The sequence below is a fragment of the Gnatocerus cornutus genome, chromosome 7 (assembly GCF_029298725.1).
Source record: "Gnatocerus cornutus isolate USDA-ARS CGAHR chromosome 7, icGnaCorn1.1, whole genome shotgun sequence".
Taxonomy (NCBI): domain Eukaryota; kingdom Metazoa; phylum Arthropoda; class Insecta; order Coleoptera; family Tenebrionidae; genus Gnatocerus; species Gnatocerus cornutus.
The window spans coordinates 2671621-2684031 of NC_142239.1; the positions used below are offsets into that span (position 1 = coordinate 2671621).

Consider the following 12411-nt stretch of genomic DNA (forward strand, 5'->3'; position numbering starts at 1 on the left):
AATGCTATTCAGATCATTCCACCCATCAATCAACATCAAATAGTATTAATCTTGGCAAATCTTAGGAAATTTTGCTCAAAAAAAAATGGATTTTTTTAAATAAATCTAGCCACAGTAAACATACAAGATGTTTATAAATGTTTCTAGCATCAAGGCTCAGGAATTTGTTTTCATAGTGAATATAACGATCTTGAAAATTATTTACAATGTTACTTACGTCAACGAAGTTTCAGTTACAGTTTTGTGTCCAAGTTTTTGATTTTCAGATTTTAAACCACAACTAGAACAGTTTATTTCTCAAAACTTACTGTGCTCCATGTTCGAGGTTAACTGCAAACGTAATGAGAGGCAAATTTCTTTGACATTTCATAGCCACCTTTGAAGCTAGAAACATTTATAAACACCCAGTGTTATATTATGGTTGATGCGTTTGTTATGTTGTTATGTCAAATGTTATGATTATTTATTAAATTGTATTCTGTTTAATACGAAAATATTCTATAAAAAATGTAAATGATTTTTATTTATTATTTTAAGCAGAACAAAAATAATAAATGTTGGTAAGTAACTTAAATTTCGCGCCTAATCGATGCAGTCAATGTACCACATTCGTGAGGATTTCATCATAAAAACCAAACCCCAAAACGTTTGGTCCTTACGGATTATCGTTTTTACCAAATACTGGGCCCAAAGCAAGTGTGTGTGTGAAAAATTACAATTAGCGGTTAGCTATGAGCCCCCATGTTCCTATCGTTATTGACTTACCGGTTACAGAACAGGAAATTTCTTGCATCTGCACATAATCTCATTGCACACGACGATAACCGAAACGACTATTTAGGTTAATTTTAAATCATAAAAACCAAAACACTAGGAACAAATTGTTTAAACTACACGCTTCTAATAACGTGTGACACGCGTGGTTTTCTCGAACAGCTGATGTCAAATGTGTGAAGTTAGCTAGCTTGTAGTTCATGCGGTAAGCGCTGTGGCGATAGTTGTCAAATCACTTCACGTGTTGTAGTAAGCATTGTGTGTTCTTAACAAAATTAAAAGAAAACATGCTCCTACTTACCGATTACAGGCAGAGCAGTAAATTTCTCGTTTAATTTTGCACATATTGCACACTGCACACGATTATTTATGTCAGTTTAAATAATGACGCACTATAAACAAACGAATTTTCCTTGGAGGATTTGCACGAAAGGACTTTTCAAGTTATGCACAAAGATGTTTTAGTGTAACAGATTCGGGCATACAGTGTAAATAGAACCTACGTTCAGTTCCAACATGTACAACGTACTTTTATAAAACTTCTCTTTCTTTCACATTGAAATTTTCATCGATGTTTAGTCTTTCCTTTTCTATAAGATCCAGCCAATAACGTTGGAGCTCGTCAGTCGTGACTTATTTTAGTTTGACGCCAGAAATGTGACAGGACTGAACAGGACAGAGTCTTTCCGTTGCGTTTAGAGGTTGCGTTCATTTGTTCTGGGTTCATTGGCAAACCGATTAACATAATATTTGATTGTTTTGTGTTGTGTTGTGTTGGATTTGACTTTATTTAAAAACTGTGTTAGTGTGTGTAGTGTGTAACGCTAAAGCGAGCGATTTTACGCTAAATTTTTATTATTCTCTTATTTTAAAGGTTTCTCATCCTTTAAATTCAAATCACGCGCCAACTCTCTTGACCAATCAATTCTCAGATACTGTAGAAAAGGATAGACTTATTTAGATGTCAGTTTTCAATGTGGGACAAAACCAATGGTGCTTTTCTGAGATTGTTCGATGATGTTGGCCCAGAGTTAAGACCTTATCCCCGAATCTGTTATACTAAAACATCTTTGGTTATGCACGCTTTCAGCGTCAGGCGGGGTTTTGTTTTACCGAACAGCTGATCCCTATTGTGTGAATATAGCCGACGACTAGTGCAAACGGTTACCGCTGTGACGCTAGTTGCCCAGTCCAGAGGTTCTCAAACTACAATGTTATACCACAGCTTTTCTGATAATTCGCACATAGATGACGCTCTCAGATTTTAAAACTGCCCTAATAACTTGGAAGAATTCAGGTCTCAAACAGTATTAAATAACTTGTAAACACTGTAATTCAACATAATTCCTATTTTAAAACAACTTTACTATTACACCAGTATTTCACAAAAGCTTTATATGTACTTATAAATAGTATCTTTAAGTTATTAATAACGTATACACAATTTAATATGATTGTCGTCTTATTTAAAAATACAAAACATGAACTTTATACAAATTGTAATAGTTAAAACACATACATATAAACATACAAAAACATCGCTTATGTTAGCTGTGCCCATTTATTAATGCTGAATTTTTTTTTTTTCTATAAACTTTTTCACCATTCAAATTGGTATGCTTTAAATTTGCATTTATAAATTTTAACGTGTAAAATAGGCGCATTCTGCTGTATAACGCTAATAAATATTCATGTGGAAAATTTTCACACGGATAAAGTAAAGTAAGTTCTTTTTACAAAGCAACAAATTTCTCAAGCGTATTTTTTTTGAATTACCATATTTTCAAGATTATTAAAAAAAAATTCTTCAACAATTGTTGTTGGGCATATATAATTTTCCAAAGACTTTCATATTTTTAGTTTTATAGGCTCTAAACTGCGTATAAATTGTTGTTTCGTCCAAAATTTGATAGTCATTGGCATATTTCGTGCAAGTTTCGCAAGAATGTATTGTTAAACACTTTTTCATTAAAAATCCACGAATATATCTAATGACATTTTTTTTCAGCCGAATGAAAACGATCGTCGCAATCTTTTGTGGCGATTATTGGTTTCTTTCATAAAGAAACCTTTGCGATGTCGTCAAATCCGTCTTTTAAATTTAAATTTAATATCTCCTCTTTATCAGGAGCGCAATTTTGATTGGCGGTATTAGTTTCATCAAAATAATCTTGAACTATTAGTTTTTTAAATGCAGCTTGAAATTGGCTAATTCTCACAATACACAACGAAATCCACCTGTTAATACACAACATCAATTCAATTCAGCAAGCGCAGCATTTCCGCCGATTTTTTTTATTCAAACTTCTAATAGTATAGTTCAGGCAATAGAGAAAACTTGAATTAATGATGGAAGATGATATGAGAAACAACAGTTATGAAATTGATGATTGGTTTTACGTTTCTGCTAATAAAGAATTATCTGAAGATTTTATTAGAGAATTTAGATCAAATCGGAAATGTGTATCATTCCATCAAAAATTATCTGAAGAATTTATTAGAGTTTCACAATGTACTCGATTGGGTCACAATATCGCGTTATCAAAAATTATCTGAAGATTTTATTAAAGATTTTGCCGATAAAGTTGATTGGAGTGCAATATCACAATATCAAAAATTATCTGAAGATTTTATCAGAGAAAACAAACACAAACTTAATTTATTGATTATATTATGCCATCAAAAATTATCACAAGATTTTATACAAGAATTACAAAAAGATCTAGACGAACTTATTTCGTGCAAAGACAAACAACAAATATTTTCAGGTTTTATTACTTTAGGTACACTTTATAATTTAAAGAGATATGAAAAAATATTTAATCAAAAAAATACTCATAATAACATGATAGAACTAAAATTTGATTATCTAATGAAAGAAAAGGTTAGTTTAAAATTTAAAAATAATTGTATGTAAATCAGCGGGCCGATTACATATCTCGATTTATTTTACTTTATCCATAAAGGATATATGAGAATGTATAAGGAAGAAGAGGAAAAAGCTACAGAAATAATACCTTTTGCTAGCCCATATAAAAGACCTATAACAAATGGTCCATACGGTATTGATGCACATAAATGGGAGACTTTATCAATTGAAAGAATTTATAAACATGGAGATGTTTTTACTCTTGGAATGGGGTCATAAATAATTAATTTTCTATTGTAAAAATTCATAAAATATTATATATTTTTAAATGATTTAAGATCACTTAAACTTAATCATCTTGATGTTTAATTAATGAAATAATAATATACAAGGCGTACCTTTTCAAAATCGAGTTTCTAGTGTGTTAATTGTAATTGTTTTCTTATCTGAAAAAGCCAAAATTCGGTTTGTGTTGTGTCGTTGTGCGTTGTGCTTCATTATTTGTGTTATGTACTAATTTATAATTAATTACCCTATTAATAGAATAATTCCATCATTCTCATTTTGCTATCATCATCAAACACATAATTATATTATTTCATCTTTCAAAGAAGTATAGTTAAGTTAGATTAAAAAACTCATTATTTCATTTTCTTTGAGTCAACATTTCTTATCATTTACAAATACTCATATAATTTTGTTATTCAGTTTGCTTTGTATGACAACCATGTTTAAATGCTTAAAATTGATAGGCAATAGACGAAAAGTAGTTATTGAAGACCGAGGTCCATAATAGAAATCGTTGAATTTCAGGCTAACATTTATATTAATCTATCAATTTTTTTTTTTATTTTTATAAATTTAAGGTAAGTGAAACTATTAGATAAAATATCCCAAATAATTGAAATTATCATTTATTAGCCTTTTTTCAAATCGACTCTGCTTATCATTTACCATGGAGCAAAAACGTTTTGGAGTAAAAACTTCACTTATAGAAGAACTGAGATTATTTCAGTTAGCTATTAAATAGAAGCGCATGAGTATGCCGTTTGCTACTAAAGCCCTTATTCTGTGTAATTCCGAAGAGGTGAAAAAAACTGTAAAAGCGCCTATTAGAACAATAACTATAACGCCTTTAAATCCACGCACCGAGAATTTTAAGTTGCCTCGACAGCCATTAATTGTAATGGGAGAAACAGAAGTTCTACTCCGCATCAATGATTGTATGAATATTACCATTATATTTGCAACAATGCAAGAAAGACTGTTAACTGTTGTTTCTATTTCATACATCTTGTAATTTTAGGTCCAGTTCCAGTGAATCCGATGACAGTGATTAGTGAGAAATCAATTTTTTTTAAATTTGTTTAAATTTTGCCTAAATGAAGTCTAACAAATGTTTTAATGAATAGACCCATAAACAGGATTGCTAGGGAAAAGCCTTAACACACTAGTTCTACATTGTCTCTGGGCTTACTTGACCAGACTTTATTATAATATAATAATATAATAATAAATTATAATTTAAACAAGCCTTTGGATATCTGCTGTCCCCAAGAAGAATTTCATCTGAAATCGGCCTCCAACCGTTTTCTATTCGATGGAACAGTCCAGTATTTCTTAAAACATGAGAATCATGAGTACTTCCTGGCCAATTTGCATATGAATAATAAAATCTTAAATCTGGTCGACATTCGACCATTGCATTAACAGAATTGAATTAAACTTTTGTTTTAATATTAGAGATTATTCTTGTTAAAATATCATCATGGTCTGCTGTAATTTATTCAGGGTGTACCCGAATAAAGTGCAAAGATTTTAACCCCAATATCAGACAAATCAGTTTAATATAACAGCCAATGAAATGAGTGGGCGCCACTGCAGTCTAAGTTCAAGTTCACAATCAGTCCAGGTCATCAAAAAGTTGGGAACAAAAACGCTAATAAACAAATGGCATTTGAAAATTTTTCGTTATTATTTCAGGCAACTTTTAGTCACCTTATCACCAATCGATGTAAAAATTAACCCTTTTGAAAGCGCAATTTATTTCAAGCAAATTAATTATTCGCAACAGGCACTTTTAAAAATGTTTTTAAAACCAGTAATTAAGTGAAAATTAAACAACTATGGTAGATAAGAGCGAACGTAAACGTTTTGTTTGAACGGTTTTTGCAGTCTTAGGGAAACAGTTGCTGAATTCGGTGCCATAAGCGTCGAATAACGGGTAATCCGAGAGGGTTTTGCCCCATTCGAATTTTAAATCGTTATCTACAGCGGTGTCCGATATTGGGGTTAAAATCTTTGCACTTTATTCGGGTACACTCTGTATGTTTAATTGATCTCAGGGTATTTTTTACACTTCATATAAATTTTCATTGACTCTAACGAGATTTGTCATCGCAAAATTTTCTAACTCTGTTTACAAATATAAAGCCATGAAATGATTCAAGAAAGTTTCATTTAATTCAAGCACTACACTAGAAACTTTCAAGCGCCGTGCTATGGTTCCTTTTTCATTCCACCTTTACTTAACTCACATGATGGAACATAAAGTCAAGTATGTAATACGTACATAATGAGCCTTTGTTGACCCGACGTATTCATTGGCATCGTTCGCAAGCTCGCTCCACCATAAACCATAAAAATCGATCGTCCACAAAGGCCTTAATTATCGTGTGATCAATATTGTTTGTAATCGAGTCATCCATAAAAATGAATCCGTACGTCTATCGACAATTCATACTAGCGATTTGATATCAAACTTAGCAACCGAATCTATGAAAATTGATAAATCATGCGACAAAAGAGGATCAAAAGGAAATCTGGAAGGTGTTAGACACAGGATGTAAGAACACCTTCAACGTAGATTCGCTATTTGCTCACTTTTGGCATTGCAGTTGACAACCATTTGACAGCTCTCAGTACGAATCTATCAAAGGCATACCCACAAGTTAATTTGCAAGACTGACTCAATTACAAACAATACTGATCACACGATATAAACTTATAAAATAAATAGCTATTATAGGAGTAGATTTTAGCTCAAAATGGGACAGATACAACACAAATAGAAGATAAATTAACACGCTTACATCAATGGATTCAATGTTAACACTGAAAATTGAAGAGCTATCACGGCATTGTCTAAACTAACCTTACTTTTTAAATTTACTTGTGCGTGGATGGTGCCAAAGGTAAGCACGGGCCAAAGCAATTTGCTTTGGAAAAACATATTTGCAGAAAAAAATGTTAGTTTAGGCACAAAGCGACAGATCCATCATTTCGCAGTCACACAACCTTCGAAATTTTACATTTTTAATCAAATTTAATTTCAAGGTTCGGAAGAACGCGGAACACCCGATACAACAGAAAAATCTTTTCAGATTATGACGACGAGTTTACTTTAAGAACTATCGTTCTGAGAATTTCTGTATACAGGGTTATCAAACAGTACGTCAATCAAAAACTGGCCACAACGAAACATATTTCATTTGGTATAATTCAAAAGCTTTCATTTAAGTCCATTAAAGATACCTAGTTGATTTCCGAGGTAAAAGCTTCCAGGCGCCGTACAACTTTGGCAAAAAAATTCGTTTCCCTCGAACTCGTAGTTTTTACGGTACTGGGTTCCCTAGAAATATTAGCGGCGTCTTGATTCCTTTCATCTGCAGACACCATTCCTTCTTCAGTAGAAGCCATGTCCGTTTTTTTTGCAAGTGGAAACAGTTTTAATAAGCCATCGTCGCTGTCCGAAGATTCTGCGAAATAACATAGAAATTTTTATCTACGTTACATCTCACTCTTAAACGATGCTTAAGCTGATAAATTGATGTGTTCAATTTAGTGAAATTTTAAAATTTGTACCTTCGGTCGCCTGGTTGCGGTTAGCGGGAAAGAAGCTGCTCACGACGCATACATCCATGCTTGGCGTATGAGCTTCTTGTACTATTTGCACATCACACGTTGCTGTTTTTTCTGATTGACTGCGCCCCTCGGTTTTACCTGCACCTAATGTTTCAATCAATAATAATGACTGATAGTTATTAATTATATTATAAGAGTGTTTTAGACAACATTTTCCCCACGGCAGAATGTTTAAACGCGAGAACGTACTGCGAACGTTTAATTTCCTAAAGTTGATGACACGTAACTAAAATACGAATGCAATACAACGTTTCATCTACAATTACAAACCCAAATTAAAAAAAAATAAATAAGTAAATAAAAAAGTAAACTGTCAATTAAATGTCACGCTACATAAATGTGCATTCAACATGTAAATAAACAATTTTCTCATGTAACTCACAGCAAAGTAAACAAACTATATCATTTATTTAAATCGAAAATAATTGTTGAAGTAACAATAACAACACCTTAGCAAACTTAGCAATTGTATAAAAGCATATCTAACAACACAAGTCCTGTTAGAATTCGATTATACACTGCTCAGCAAAATCGACTTACACATTTAAAAAATGGCTTTACAAAAATTATTGACGATTCCTACCAACTTAACAAAACTATTAATTTTATAGAGCGTTTAAAGAACAATCCAAAAATGCAAATTAATGTGGTACAAGAGCATTCTGCAATACTCTCAAAACTAACAGTTTCATTACCTGATTTAACGCAATTGTGGCAAAAAAATCGCTAAATAAGAAGAATACTAACTTATCAGTATACAATTTTTGGAAATAAGTGTAGTTTCTAATTGATTTGCTTTAATAAACAAGTATAAGAAACCAGTTCTTAAAAAAAATGTTTTCAAATTTATATAATAGAGAGAGGCCTGCCATTCCAAAACGTTGCCAATTTAAGACTTCTTTGAATTTGTGTTGTATACAGGATGAACCCGACTAAAGTGCAAAGATTTTAACCCCAATATCAGATAACGCAGTTTGACACAACAACCAAATTTCGCGTTCCAAAATGTCAAAATGATTAAATTTTTCGGCAGAAATTAATGTGCGCGATTGGAGGCTCTAGTTCAAGTTCACGTTCAGTCAAGACCATCGAAAAGATGGTCGTAAAAACGCTTTTATCGTTCCCCTCAGTTTAGCAATAATCGTGATAGAGAAATTTGAGTTTTACAGTGCCAAATTGTTCAAATTTGGATTATTTTGAGTTAGATTTTTTAATCTTTGCAGTGGTTTCTTCAAAAGTGTTGTGACAAACCTAAAGTTATATAAAGTGTTTTTCCGAGTCGGAAAAAGTCACCTTACAAATCCAATCGAGATAAAGATTGGTCCATTTTAGGGCCTCATTTATTTCAAACTATTTTATAGAAATACTCAATTTTTGAAATGTGTTCTGCCTTTAAAATCTGTAATTAAGTAAATGTTAAACACATCCGATAACAGCGAGAGTAAACATTTTTTGTTCGAACGGTTTTTGCAATCTTTGGGAAACAGTGGTTAAATTCGGGCGGGCCCATCAGCGTCAAATAACAGGTAATCCGGAGAGGTTTTGCCCGATTCGGATTTAAATTTTTTTTTTGCAGAATTATTTTATCAATTGTGGTATCTGATGTTGTGGTTAAAATCACTTTATTCAGGTTCACCCTATATAATGTAGGGCACAATATAAATCGCCTTCTGGAAAAAACATTCTTAAATGTATTTACCTTTAGCTGGACTTAAAACGTTTTGACTAGCAGTAGTACAAGGTGTTTATAAATGCTTCTAGCATCAAGGATGGCTCTGGAATTCCTGTCGTGCACTACTTTGCCGCTTTGTTGTCATAGTGAATACAACTATCTTGAAAATTATTTATAATGTCACTTATGTCAACGATGTTTCTGTTACGATTTTGTGTCAACATTTTTGATTTTCAGGTTTCAAATCACAACTAGAACAGATTTCTTCTCAAAACTTACTTTGCTCTATGTTTGAGGTTATCTACAAATGTCAGTTGAAAAATCAAAACTCACATTTCTAATGAGCGGCAAATTTCGTTGACATTTCATAGCCACCTTTGATGCTTGAAACATTTATAAACACCTTGTACTTGGAATTACGTTTTAAAAATGTGCCCACGTTTTACATATTTTTAAGCATTGATATAAATTTTTTTCGATTTTCTTTTGCGAGAATAATTTTAAAAAACACACCATTAACACATAAATTTAATTCAGTTCATGGTATTAGTTACTTCAATAATAAAACAGTTTTATTCGTTTCGTCTAAAATTATTAAAATAGCACTTACAAAGTTTTAAAATGACAGATCTCAATTAAAATCATCATAATGACTGTGTCTTGTAACTTGTATGTTTCTTTTTTATTTTTTATTAAAAAATGAACCAAGTTTTTTCAGTAAATGGTCGTCGATAAAGCATAGTATTACACTCACATATAATGACTCGTGTTCCTCGGTTGATTTACCCCGCTCGCTCGCAAACAAGTTCATGTAGCAATTATCAACCTAGTGAATAATGGGCATTATAACACGCTCGTATAGTAATACCCTATAGCAGCATAATGTTGTTAAATGAGACTACAGAATTTGAAAATTTCAATGCTCAAATGCTTATATCATGAATACTGAATCCAATGTACCCTCAACATTCGCGGAAGTTCCGTTCCAGATTTAAGACGCGAATGTCAAATTCGCGAATGTTGAGTTTATTAACTGTGGAACATCAGATATGTTAAGTCAACGAAATATATTAATATTATATTTTGGCCAATATTTCATCGAGTTGTTCCGAAAACACATAAAAGCAGTATGACATTTCCGTTTCAGAATTTTATTTATTGTTTCAAAAGGGGCCGCGAATGTCAAACCCGAGAACGGTCTATTGTACTACTTGTTAAAGAAGTAATAAATGTAACAATGCCAAGCATCCCTTTGTAGACTGTTGGATTTTTAGTACGACATAAAACGTCTACTTTATATACTTTGTAGTTTATATTATTGTATGTATTAGCATATAGTTATTTGCTCAATGCAATCTAATTTGATAACTAGTAATAAGTACCATTGCTAGACTGGCCGGCGAGAATGAAGTCATCCCCGACGGTTACATCCATTGTCGAGCTTGATAAATTGGATTTTTGTTCGACATTCAGCTCACATTTTGCGTTTTTTTCTGATGGACCATATCTCTCGCATTTATCTGTAATGTTTTTATCATTAAATATTGACTTAAACATTAATTGTATAAAACTCAATTCAATAAAAATTTTAAATATCAAAAGTTCTTTCACATATCGATAACCTCAAGCACTCATAGCAAACATTAATGCGATGCGTTCGCAAGACGCAATTTTTCATAATAAATGCATATTAAAAGTTCACCGCTTCAAAAATATTTCCTGTTAAACTTTAAACATACATACAAATTATTAAGCTGTAACTTGAACCAATACTACAGGCATCCATAAAAATGATTTAACTGTCTTACATGAATTTACCCTTGACCCGAAAGAGTTTGACACTGAAAACCCTAATCACTGATTTAGCGATACAATCAAAAGTGTACATAACTCCAGTACAGAACAATGAATCAAACACAATATATAAGTAGGTACACCTCAATTTTCAGGTGTCGGACTATAACTACTAAAAAACAATCTTCAGAAATTATTTTTCGCGTTTTGATGTCAAGTAATTAGATTCAGCTTGAGTGTTTGACTGTTAAGGCCGAGGTTCATACAAAAACAACGCCGAAGAAAAATTTTGACTTAAACTCAGTCCACAAATAAATAAAATGAGAAAATTATGAAACCAAGTCTCATACCCCAGTCCCTAGCATCAATCAATCGTAAGAGTTAATAAGATTTACCTGTAAAATGCTGTCTTTTTGGTGCCAATATTGAGGTTCCACTAGTGCCAACTTGCTGTTTCTCGCCACTTCCGGCAAGCAATGAAGCAGCTAATTCTAATTTCTGAAGGACAGCCTTCTTGTTTTTCTTGACACCCTTTCGCCTCGTCAACCTGCTCCTCCCCTTTCTCGGCATTTTCACAACTAAAATAATGTTTCATTACATATGCATAAAGCGTGATTCTTATTAATATCAATCAAGGTGCATTGACATTTTTTGGACATGTACCTATGTTTTTACACCATAAGATTTTGAAGTTATACTTCATACCAATTGATAGTGAGGTTCAAATGTCAAACTTGACCCAAAATTTGGAGGAATTACTTTATAAGGACATTTATATACCAAAAGTTCACGACCGTGTCTGACAGCCCTTTGGCAGAAAAGTCATAATTTATAAACCTTAGCAAGTGACTTACGTATTTATGGAAATTCAAAGTTGTTTCATGATTCGAATGGTTTTCAAAGAAGTTGATTCCGTTCCTAGTTGTTGGCAATCAAATTATAAAATTTTTGAGACCCGCAGTCGCATGGCTGATACATTTACCAGGTTACCAACATAGAAGTAGTGTAATCTTTTTAATGTTTTAGTCAACTATAATGTGTTCAATTCTAACCACCTCAACCATCAACGATTTCAAGTTGTTTTAGCGTAAAGAATAAAATGTCGTCGTTTTCGTCTGATCAATTTTCATAGCATTCATTCCTAAGCGCAGTTGCACACTAAATCAGCACAGAACTTCCCATTGCAAGAAAGTATAACAAAGTTGTATCCTTCAAAGATGAATTTTTAAGATTTTTGGTAAACAGTTTAAACAGTGTTTTCCATTATCAAAGTCCCCACCTTTTTAACGATATCGCAAATGTGCACCAAACAGATTTGCAATAAGCAAACGATAGTTTTTGATAAAACAGAAAGAAACTGAATATGTCCTAAAACACA

General features: G+C 32.4%; 1 protein-coding gene and 1 pseudogene across 1 annotated transcript; one reads left to right on the forward strand and one right to left on the reverse strand.

Annotated features, from left to right (window-relative positions):
• Positions 1-4563: 4563 nt before the first annotated feature.
• LOC148170675 (uncharacterized) lies at positions 4564-5089 on the forward strand (annotated as a pseudogene).
• A 637-nt stretch (positions 5090-5726) lies between these two features.
• LOC148170676 (uncharacterized) lies at positions 5727-8111 on the reverse strand. The gene is made up of 6 exons (XM_088042220.1): positions 8085-8111; positions 8017-8049; positions 7901-7964; positions 7817-7823; positions 7508-7773; positions 5727-7401 (listed from the first exon to the last, which is right to left on the reverse strand). The coding sequence occupies exons 1-6, from the start codon at positions 8109-8111 to the stop codon at positions 7178-7180; spliced, it is 621 nt and encodes a 206-aa protein (XP_087898346.1). The 3' UTR covers positions 5727-7177.
• Positions 8112-12411: the final 4300 nt, after the last annotated feature.

Coding starts and splice junctions, on each gene's coding strand:
- LOC148170676 (XM_088042220.1), bottom strand. CDS start 8,111: ATGTGTAAGTCGATTTTGCTGAGCAGT. Junction 8,050..8,084: donor AGTCGATTTTGCTGAGCAGT/GTATAATCGAAT, acceptor TTGTGTTGTTAG/ATATGCTTTTATACAATTGC. Junction 7,402..7,507: donor CCGCAACCAGGCGACCGAAG/GTACAAATTTTA, acceptor GTTATTTCGCAG/AATCTTCGGACAGCGACGAT.